The sequence below is a fragment of the Mya arenaria genome, chromosome 13 (assembly GCF_026914265.1).
Source record: "Mya arenaria isolate MELC-2E11 chromosome 13, ASM2691426v1".
NCBI classification, from domain to species: Eukaryota; Metazoa; Mollusca; class Bivalvia; order Myida; family Myidae; genus Mya; species Mya arenaria.
In genome coordinates, this window is record NC_069134.1 from 37,793,493 (window position 1) to 37,805,879 (window position 12,387).

General features: G+C 33.8%; 1 protein-coding gene across 2 annotated transcripts in view; it reads left to right on the forward strand.

The window, feature by feature from the left end:
- Nucleotides 1-482: 482 nt before the first annotated feature.
- Nucleotides 483-12,387, forward strand: part of LOC128213461 (uncharacterized) — a 58,801-nt gene continuing 46,896 nt past the window's right edge. The window contains exon 1 of one of the 2 annotated variants that reach the window (XM_052919172.1): nt 483-627. Coding sequence is in view for 1 of the 2 variants with exons in the window: in XM_052919171.1 (XP_052775131.1) it covers nt 11,048-11,132 (85 nt within the window). In the remaining variant the exon portion in view is untranslated. Of the gene's footprint in view, nt 628-10,994; nt 11,133-12,387 lie in introns of those variants that run through there. The other variant, XM_052919171.1, reaches the window with a different exon arrangement.

Genomic DNA, 12,387 nt, shown 5'->3' on the forward strand with positions numbered 1-12,387 from the left:
TCAGTTTCTGCTCGGTATTCTAGACAGATGCAACTTCCTGTTCACGGACAACTCATTTTAAGCTGCACTCTCACAGATTGGTCATTTTGACAACTTTGTTTTTATTTTTTGTCTTTGCATGAGCCATTTTTTCGTAATTGTCAGGAAACCAGTAATAGTAATGCTGACAAAAGATCAGTTTGCAGTTTATCATATTTACGTTCGAAAATTGATGTTTTGTGGCTAAAGGCGTTACTAAAGCTTTAAGAAAAATGAGCTTTTCGGAAGTTTTACTAAACATTTGAGATCTGTTCTTTTGTGAATGATCTAATATTACTGAATTGAAGGCATTGATGCCAAAACTAGCCTATTCTGAACCAGCTTGTTTTAAAGGGTTAAAACTGACAATCTGTGAGAGTGCAGCTTTAAGCGTATTATTTGTATATACATGTACATTGTTGGAATAAATAGTAAATGTTAAAAGCGTGGCTAATACTGTTTATTAATGAGTACTATACTTACTCTTTATGAATTTAAAGAAGTGCTATATAAATCCAAATGATTATTTGATGTTTTAAAATTCAAGAAGGCGATGGAAAACATGTGGTCATCCGCGTATTACGAAACAGGACCGCCACACCATATGCGGTAAGACTTTATTTGGTATTTGTTTTGTATCAACTCAACTCAACTCAACTCAACTCAATAATCTTTTATTATATAACAGTTTACATTTAAGTAAAAGCATGTAAATAGTCAATATCACTACATGTGAACACAAGTATTGAAGAGGTGGGTTAATAAAGACTTCACAACAGGTTTGGAATTTATCATTATACAAACTAATTATAATTAGGGGAATGTGGTTAGTTCAAATAGTTTTATTTCCAAAACAAAACAAATTCATTTATTTGAATAAGGGAGCAATATAATCGATACAGTAATGAGATAAAGAAAAAATATTGAACAAATGATTAGAATCGTTTAAAGCGTTTAACTAAGATTTAAAAAATGGAGATCTATATGAATTTAATTGTTCAAGCCTTGCGCAGTCTTACGAACCATTTATATTCGTGTAGCCCTCCAAATAAATGAAAACGTATAAAATGGTTGAAGTTATGTTTATACTGACAAAGCCTCGCCTGATTGACCGTCTAGTCCTTTTATATTTCGTTGAATTCACGTTATATTAATTTATTTATATTCTATGACTATGTTTCTTGTGGGTGTACGTCAAATAAAAGTATGTTCTGTTCTGTTATTTTTGTCTTCTTTCACTGAACATTTGCGTCAATAATAATAAACGAAGCAATTAGAGTATAGGTACAGTCCCGTTGGCTCGAACTCGCTCGATCGAATTCCTCGTTGGCTCGAACTAGATGTAAATGGCCGATTTCTTAAAACTGACGGAAATTCGTCACTCTCGTTGGCGCGATTTTACGCGAGAGTGTGGTCTTGTGTTGCGGGGGAAACCGGAGTACCCGGAGAAAACCCACTTGTCCGGCTTGGTGACCACAAACCAAACTAACATGCGCTCAGGCCGGGAATCAAACCCCGGGTCGCCTAGGTGAAAAGCGAGTATAAGTATCTTCCATGGCCGAGAGTGTAAGATAGGTTCATTCCGATCCGAGCGTATGGTGTTTTGCGGAAACGAGGTTTACCGAGTTTCCGCAAAACACCCTGCGCGAGGGTCGGGATGAACCTTTCTTACACGAGCGGCTATGGTAGATGCCTTTTCTCCCACCTCAGTTAAACAAAATTAAGTAAAAATGTATTTTTTGCTGGAACTCTTTTGTGCTTAGTGAAAATAATTGCGTATGGACATGCGATAATTCGTGGTTGTCATGAATATTCGCGCAGTGATTCAGAGTATGTAAATTGTCTGATTGGTCTTTAAATAGTTCTAAGAAGAGTGAAGCAATATTTCTAGAAACGTGCGTGAAACCTGTTTTCTTGTGACATTTGAAGCGATAAATAATTAACTAGCGTTCTAAATATTGTCACAAGGCAAGGTTTCCATGATGCGCTTCAAACAGACGCTACAGACGAGTCTTCAACAAGGGAGGTAATTACAATATGGTGACCATTAAAAGAAGTTCCATACGGGCATTTTATCTTCGCCCGTGGGCAAGATAAGAATTTCTAGCATGGTTAAATTAATGGATCTATTTATCTGAGGTGGGAGAAAGCGCTTTCCACTGCTGCTAACCGGACAACCATAATACTATAATAAGAGGAGCTATACACCTTCACCTTAAATATGAACGACCAATATATTGGGGATTCCAGCTATAAACGTCAACTAATTTGAAAATACCGTCATCCCATTGGTTCAAAAACAATTTCAACCATTATAACATTGTATGAACTTTTGCGTACACATGTTTTTACGAAAAGATATAAGATACATGGAAATTTAGTTGACGCCGGATATACATACATAACAACACTAGAAATTTAATTCACTCTGGATATACATAAATTACAACATCAGCTCGCAAAGTTATTTTCCGACAAAATGAAAATCAAATAACATATCAATAATGAAACATAGAACCTGGAATATGATAAATAAATGCATTCAAATAGGATTAAAGTTAAAATGCATTAAAAAATAATTAAGACATAGAATACTATCATATTAAGTTATCATAAATACATCGATTCTAAATGGATAGAACATTGTAAACATACGAACAATTAAACTAATAACTGTTGATTAGAATTAAGATTTAAAGATTATTCAGAGGATTTGCTTATGAGTGATGCAAATGTATTTGTAAAAAAATAGATAGTTGACCGCCGCTGTTGTAACAACCGCCGGGTATGAATTCGTCTAATGATTAAAATATTAGGTACTTAATGCATGCGATTTTCTACAATTTGTAAGTATAATCAGTTTGTCTCACTAATTTCCGTCATTGCCCCAATTTCTCGAAAATTCTTAAAATGCGTTATATTTACTTCTTAAAGACTATTAAGAAATTATGTAGGAATAATCTGTATGATTATCAGAATATACCATTTTCCATTTATCAAAATTCATTTTCAGTATGTATTTCGGCTAATTGAAATAAGCGACTTAAGCCTGTTAAGCTTAAGAAGTTTCGAGAAATTGGGGTCAGAGTATTGATCATGTTGCATATGCATTTTTATAAACTACTGATATGTCCATTGCGTCCATGAGTGACATAGGTTGAGGGCAATATTAAGATACATCAATACATACAGGGAACAGATTGTATGTGGGTGAATCAACCAAGAGAAATTTTGTGCGAAGGTCCTGTCATTGTAGAAAAAAACCTTAAATATAAAATTAATTAACATGTCCAATATGTTTTGTTGGATGCATTTGGTTTAGCGGTCATATCCTGGTAGGAAATTAAATACGACTCAGCCGTAGTGTAGTTTAAAGTGTAGAGAAGGTTTAACTAAAAAAAGCCTGAATGCTTTATCCGAGACAGTGAATTTTAGATGAAACCATAGTCTGGATATTCCACATATTCAATGAATATTTCTAGTGACTGATACTCCATGGTTCTGATTTAATTGAGTATCGGCATAAAACAATATAAAGTATTTGTAAAGGAATTCATGAGCATGCTTATTCTATCTTTAGATGTTTATATTAATTTGTTTTACAATTAAAAGACTATACTATCAAAACGGAACAGGCCGAAAGCCTTTCAGCGCTTTAAGCGCTTTGATTTTAACCGGAAACAAAGTTATGCCTTTTAACGTTGATCATAAAATCCGCGAAAAAAAATGATGCAAATACAGTTCTGATAGTTTAACATTAATAATGTTATTAAATGTAAACATTGCATCGTACGACGTTGGCTCTGAAAGCCATTGGACATAACCTTGAGCATGCGTTTTCATTTATTTCTACGGGCAATTTGAGGAAATGCCGTGATGATAATTATACTTAAACAAAATAATCGTCTGAAACACTTAAAAGAAGTTGCTGAATATTAACTTCGGTAGAAGCAACTTCCAGAAGACGGAAATCGAATTGAATTTCATATTACAATTATTACTGAAATGGTTTATTAATAATTACACCATTTTAATTGCAATTGGTCACTCTTTAAATTCCAATTGTTTCGTCCATATAAGTAATTGTGTCCAATTTTTGTCCAAAGCGTTTCTTCGCATATTTGTAGCTGGAATCATGCAGGTTGCCATGGTAACCAAGATAACATCAAATATGGCCGCCGTTTTCTGGGCCCACAAGTAGTGTTACTATATTTATTAAAGATATTTAACATAGGCATTTATTGACTTAAATCTCTGTATTCAGTTACGTTCAAATGTCAAACCTTCTTATCAACTGCTCATTAAGGTCAACAAAGGTCAAGGTAATTTCAAGGTCGAAAACTGCTGAAAAAAAGTAATTTACCCTTTTTACCACGATTGTTTTGAATCAATTACAAACTAATAAAATATTTTGAATTAATTTCTTGATTTCCGTGAGTAAAATTGAAATCAGAGAAAAGAAAAAAACCCTATGAATTTTGGTTTTCTATTCAGTCATAAGAAGAACGAAAAATGATTTGAATGTAAACGGTATATACATGATAGCTTGTTTTTCGTTTACACTTTGTAAAACGAAAAAAACAAACAGTATAAATAAATAGTTTCCTTGTTTTGTATTCCGTGGTAATAATCAAAAAACGGAAAAGGAAAAAACCTATCAATTGTACTTTTCTCTTTAGTCATTAGAAAAACGAAAAAGGATTTGTATGTTCCTTTTTCGTTTTTACTTTCAATTGTAAAATACAAAAAAAGAAAAGACGGTATGTATATACACGGACCAGGTCAATATTCCATTATATGATAAAGGAAATCAACTCAAACGTCATACTGAAAAAATGTGGAAGTCTTACAAGGGAGCGCGAAAATGACATCGACTGTGGACAGAAATCGACCCTCGAGAAATCGAGCCATCCGATCGAATTTTATATGAAATTGTAGTAAAAATATCGGTCCTTTTCATCCATTTTGAGCCAACGAGGATATCGAGTCAAGCGATATCGAGCCAACGAGATTTAACTGTAAAGAAAATTGCATAAAGTAGCAAACCTAATGACGTTCTGACGTATCTTCATTTTTTCCTGAGTTATTACCCCTTTTTTATGAAGAGTTAATGAAACCATTTGCTTTTAAACTAAAAGATATTTGCTCCGCTCGTGTACCAGTCGTAATGCTCTATCTGAAAAACAACAACAACAACAATATTTCGGTTTTGCCAACATAAGGGAGAAGTGTGAACAAATGGGTAAATTTCCTATCTTTCAATTGAAAATAGAGCAAAAATAAACCTTTGAAATAATATTATACATGAATTTAGGCCAAACTATTGTTTCTACAAATTATCTTTAGAGCAATATACTTTGTAGTCTTTAATTGTTCTACTAAAATATTCTTAAATGTCTCTCGGGAAACATGCATTTCCTGTTGTAATTGCAGTACTCGTAGCGCGAGTCTGTGATTTCAATAAGCAAGAATTATTACCATCAATTAAAGGCAATTGCAGAACCGTTAATTGTGTCATGACTTAGAAGAAACGTTCATTTATTATCTCCACCATGATTTCAATATGTTGTATTTGCTTCTATTGGAAAGGTTTTTATTTTCTACCAAGTCTACCATGTGCGACGTTAGTTTTTTTTTGTTGTCGTTGTAATGTTGTTTTTGTTGATGTTTCTTGTTGTTGTTGTTGTTTTGTTGATGTTTCCTGTTGTTGTTGTTTTTGTTGTTTTTGGTTGGTGTTGTTTTTTTGGGTGCTTTTATTGTTGTTGTTGTTTTTTCTTCATTATGAGGTGGGGGGGGGGGGGATATCATTTCAAGTATCCTACTGTAGCTATTTCAGAAATACTATCATCAAAATATAGTTCTTATAAATCTGTTTATTTTTCAGTGCACCACATGTTATAGTTAAATTTACCTTTATCCATGTTTAAGCTGTAGATAAATACATTTGTCAAGATGTAGCCTTTCAATTACATTCTCATTATTTCTATTCAATAGCACCACACTGTCATATCACACATGTCTTAAAAGGTTTGAAATGAAAGTGCAGTCCTGAAGGACCATGCATAACTGCAGATGCAGTATTTTTGAGTTATTGCCCTTTGTTAATTTTCCGATACATATTCTTTGTCCTGAGCATAACATACAGATAGATCCCATTGAGGAGAAGGGCACAGTAACCATAACTCTGGCTGCATTTTTTATTTTAGTTAATTGCGCTTTGCTCCTTTTTATTGGCATTGTCGGAAACATTCGGAACACCTCGGCCATTTTTATCGAAAACAACCTCATTCGGAACTCCTCGGCCATTTTTATCGAAAACAACCTCATTCGGAACTCCCCGGCCATTTTTATCATTCGGAGATCCTCGGCCATTTTTATCGAAAACAACCTCGGATGTATGCCGGTACATCAGTTGAAGTAGTTCGTATTTTTTTGAATTATATCATTAATTATATGTAGTGTTTTAGAGTTGTTTTTATTGATCTAAGTTTAAATCGATTGCCAGTGAAGTGAATTATTGCAAACATCATTAAGATTCCCAAGAGTTAAGTCATAAAGTTTAACTGCTAAATAAAATTACTACGCGATCTACTTGCAGCGGACGTAAACGTACCACTTTTTGAGTACCGTTTAAACCGTCCAAATACATCCGATGTTGTTTTCGACAAAAATGGCCGAGGAGTTCCGAATGAACCACTAGCGGTGCCAGGGTGCAACCGGCGCGCACCACACGGCCCTACCCTAAAATCGTCCAAGTTATTTTTTTACATCCTCGTACACCAGAGTGATGCCGCTACGTATGATTTATCACTATCAAACCTTTGATGAGTGAGAATGACTTTGTATTAAAAATAGGAAAATAAAAAGTAATTAGATACGCACCAAATGCACCATTTCGGACAAGATATTGTTAAAATTTTCGTGGGAGAGTACCTATCCCCCCCCCCGCCCCTCTTTGATATAGTGTTCTGTCATGGAAGACTTGTAAACACAAATCTTCATTTAATCGATTAGACTTTATTTTAGTCGATAACGTTTAATTTATTCGGTATTAGGGAAGGGCGACCACTCCGTAAAATTAAATATAACAGGAAGTAAATTTTGGATATATAAAAAACACAATGTAGACTAGAATGGAGAGAAATCGAAACCATTCCATAAGGATGCAAAGTCTGATGTTGACAGTCATAGTGTTATGGCTTGTGAAAGCTGCACATGGTAAGCATCAGTGCACTAAGTGTTCGAACAATAGCAATCAATTTTCTGAGTCATACAACCAGAAATTTATCTTATTTTAAAAAATACTAATTGAACTAGTTAACTTTTTCTAAGAAGACTAGTAACGTACAAACACCGTATTCCTATTCTATGTAAATTATGATAATTGCAAAGGAAAGTTGTGTGAAAGTCGAGTGGCTTACCCAGATTTTATTGCCATTTTGGGGGCAAAAATAAATAAAATATTCTAACATAAACAAATCTCTTTTTCTTTATGCAGGGTAATGCTGAAAATCAATCTGTTTATGTATGATGTTCATTCATATTTTGCAACTTGTAAAAAAATTATCCGTGCGAGCAAACAATTTAAAGTTTTATATAAACCTGCCATAAAACATTTGCAACGAATGTGAATGAATACCAATACCAATTCATTTAAGTGAAATATATGTGGGGAAACATTTGTCAAAAAATCCAACCTAAAAGAACATCATAAGACTCATGTTTGGAGAGCCAAATGCAAATTGTACGGCAAGATATATAGACATAGGCCAAGTCTTTCCAGACACTAGTCCATATAATTGTACGTTGACAAGATTTTTTTTACGATTTTTGATATGGCAAATTCTTCACGTACAAATTGTTTTGTACGATAAGTGGGTAGTTATTCCAATCAGGATTCCGGGTTAAAGCATATTGCAGGATTTTTTTACCTTATATGAAAGGGGCCGTTTAACGGGCCCTTCCCCTCGGAAAATAAGCCTAGTTTTTCCCCTAAAAATGAAAATTCCCCTCCAAAAAAAAAAAAAATCAATATTTTTTTTTTTTTTTTGTTAAAGTATTTTTACCAGTAACCTGTACAGGTTCATTTTCGACATCCTAATAAATTATGTGATGTAAAGTTTCTTTGATAATTGAACTCACATTCAGAGATCAGTGTATGAAATATTATCTGTCATGAATTATGGAATAGATTTTTCCACCCAAAGGATTGATATTTTTTGTGTCTTTTAAAAGGAAAATAAACTTATATTAAATCATTTCCTAATTCGCAGGAGACTAGACAGTCTTTTCTTTTAGCTTTAAAATTTCCCAATTTTGGCATTTTCACGACATGAAAGCGAGCCTGAGGCACATATATGTAATCTCCCCACCGAATAAAAAAACTAAAAGTAGTGCTGAGGCTAATTTAGTTGAGGAGATTAAGAACAGGAAAAAAAGAGAGAGATGGACTTGTAATCTAATAATCAAATATTATAAGAGGTATGATAGTAAAATAAAAATAAAAAGTTAACGTGCACATTTTCCCCCTTTTTGTTCTAAAATGCCGCAAAATTTTCCCCTTCTCAAAGGCCCCAGGCCCCGTCCCCTCTTTTAGAAAAAAAACCCTGTATTGCGTCTATAGAATATCATAAAAACAAGAAATATTACCAGATAAAGTTATTTTATATTAGTTCTGTACACAAAAAATAAATATCCAACGAATAATTATGAGTTTGACGGGTTTTTCTTACAAGAGCGCGCGAAAATGACATCGAATGTGGAGAGAAATCGACCCTCGAGAAATCGAGCCATCCGATCGAATTTTATATGAAATTGTAGTAAAAATATCGGTCCTTTTCATCCATTTTGAGCCAACGAGGATATCGAGTCAAGCGATATCGAGCCAACGAGATTTAACTGTAAAGAAAATTGCATAAAGTAGCAAACCTAATGACGTTCTGACGTATCTTCATTTTTTCCTGAGTTATTACCCCTTTTTTATGAAGAGTTAATGAAACCATTTGCTTTTAAACTAAAAGATATTTGCTCCGCTCGTGTACCAGTCGTAATGCTCTATCTGAAAAACAACAACAACAACAATATTTCGGTTTTGCCAACATAAGGGAGAAGTGTGAACAAATGGGTAAATTTCCTATCTTTCAATTGAAAATAGAGCAAAAATAAACCTTTGAAATAATATTATACATGAATTTAGGCCAAACTATTGTTTCTACAAATTATCTTTAGAGCAATATACTTTGTAGTCTTTAATTGTTCTACTAAAATATTCTTAAATGTCTCTCGGGAAACATGCATTTCCTGTTGTAATTGCAGTACTCGTAGCGCGAGTCTGTGATTTCAATAAGCAAGAATTATTACCATCAATTAAAGGCAATTGCAGAACCGTTAATTGTGTCATGACTTAGAAGAAACGTTCATTTATTATCTCCACCATGATTTCAATATGTTGTATTTGCTTCTATTGGAAAGGTTTTTATTTTCTACCAAGTCTACCATGTGCGACGTTAGTTTTTTTTTGTTGTCGTTGTAATGTTGTTTTTGTTGATGTTTCTTGTTGTTGTTGTTGTTTTGTTGATGTTTCCTGTTGTTGTTGTTTTTAATGGTTGTTGTTTTTGGTTGGTGTTGTTTTTTTGGGTGCTTTTATTGTTGTTGTTGTTTTTTCTTCATTATGAGGTGGGGGGGGGATATCATTTCAAGTATCCTACTGTAGCTATTTCAGAAATACTATCATCAAAATATAGTTCTTATAAATCTGTTTATTTTTCAGTGCACCACATGTTATAGTTAAATTTACCTTTATCCATGTTTAAGCTGTAGATAAATACATTTGTCAAGATGTAGCCTTTCAATTACATTCTCATTATTTCTATTCAATAGCACCACACTGTCATATCACACATGTCTTAAAAGGTTTGAAATGAAAGTGCAGTCCTGAAGGACCATGCATAACTGCAGATGCAGTATTTTTGAGTTATTGCCCTTTGTTAATTTTCCGATACATATTCTTTGTCCTGAGCATAACATACAGATAGATCCCATTGAGGAGAAGGGCACAGTAACCATAACTCTGGCTGCATTTTTTATTTTAGTTAATTGCGCTTTGCTCCTTTTTATTGGCATTGTCGGAAACATTCGGAACACCTCGGCCATTTTTATCGAAAACAACCTCATTCGGAACTCCTCGGCCATTTTTATCGAAAACAACCTCATTCGGAACTCCCCGGCCATTTTTATCATTCGGAGATCCTCGGCCATTTTTATCGAAAACAACCTCGGATGTATGCCGGTACATCAGTTGAAGTAGTTCGTATTTTTTTGAATTATATCATTAATTATATGTAGTGTTTTAGAGTTGTTTTTATTGATCTAAGTTTAAATCGATTGCCAGTGAAGTGAATTATTGCAAACATCATTAAGATTCCCAAGAGTTAAGTCATAAAGTTTAACTGCTAAATAAAATTACTACGCGATCTACTTGCAGCGGACGTAAACGTACCACTTTTTGAGTACCGTTTAAACCGTCCAAATACATCCGATGTTGTTTTCGACAAAAATGGCCGAGGAGTTCCGAATGAACCACTAGCGGTGCCAGGGTGCAACCGGCGCGCACCACACGGCCCTACCCTAAAATCGTCCAAGTTATTTTTTTACATCCTCGTACACCAGAGTGATGCCGCTACGTATGATTTATCACTATCAAACCTTTGATGAGTGAGAATGACTTTGTATTAAAAATAGGAAAATAAAAAGTAATTAGATACGCACCAAATGCACCATTTCGGACAAGATATTGTTAAAATTTTCGTGGGAGAGTACCTATCCCCCCCCCCCCCCCCCCCCCGCCCCTCTTTGATATAGTGTTCTGTCATGGAAGACTTGTAAACACAAATCTTCATTTAATCGATTAGACTTTATTTTAGTCGATAACGTTTAATTTATTCGGTATTAGGGAAGTGCGACCACTCCGTAAAATTAAATATAACAGGAAGTAAATTTTGGATATATAAAAAACACAATGTAGACTAGAATGGAGAGAAATCGAAACCATTCCATAAGGATGCAAAGTCTGATGTTGACAGTCATAGTGTTATGGCTTGTGAAAGCTGCACATGGTAAGCATCAGTGCACTAAGTGTTCGAACAATAGCAATCAATTTTCTGAGTCATACAACCAGAAATTTATCTTATTTTAAAAAATACTAATTGAACTAGTTAACTTTTTCTAAGAAGACTAGTAACGTACAAACACCGTATTCCTATTCTATGTAAATTATGATAATTGCAAAGGAAAGTTGTGTGAAAGTCGAGTGGCTTACCCAGATTTTATTGCCATTTTGGGGGCAAAAATAAATAAAATATTCTAACATAAACAAATCTCTTTTTCTTTATGCAGGGTAATGCTGAAAATCAATCTGTTTATGTATGATGTTCATTCATATTTTGCAACTTGTAAAAAAATTATCCGTGCGAGCAAACAATTTAAAGTTTTATATAAACCTGCCATAAAACATTTGCAACGAATGTGAATGAATACCAATACCAATTCATTTAAGTGAAATATATGTGGGGAAACATTTGTCAAAAAATCCAACCTAAAAGAACATCATAAGACTCATGTTTGGAGAGCCAAATGCAAATTGTACGGCAAGATATATAGACATAGGCCAAGTCTTTCCAGACACTAGTCCATATAATTGTACGTTGACAGATTTTTTTTACGATTTTTGATATGGCAAATTCTTCACGTACAAATTGTTTTGTACGATAAGTGGGTAGTTATTCCAATCAGGATTCCGGGTTAAAGCATATTGCAGGATTTTTTTACCTTATATGAAAGGGGCCGTTTAACGGGCCCTTCCCCTCGGAAAATAAGCCTAGTTTTTCCCCTAAAAATGAAAATTCCCCTCCAAAAAAAAAAAAATCAATATTTTTTTTTTTTTTTTTTTTAAAGTATTTTTACCAGTAACCTGTACAGGTTCATTTTCGACATCCTAATAAATTATGTGATGTAAAGTTTCTTTGATAATTGAACTCACATTCAGAGATCAGTGTATGAAATATTATCTGTCATGAATTATGGAATAGATTTTTCCACCCAAAGGATTGATATTTTTTGTGTCTTTTAAAAGGAAAATAAACTTATATTAAATCATTTCCTAATTCGCAGGAGACTAGACAGTCTTTTCTTTTAGCTTTAAAATTTCCCAATTTTGGCATTTTCACGACATGAAAGCGAGCCTGAGGCACATATATGTAATCTCCCCACCGAATAAAAAAACTAAAAGTAGTGCTGAGGCTAATTTAGTTGAGGAGATTAAGAACAGGAAAAAAAGAGAGAGATGGACTTGTAATCTAATAATCAAATATT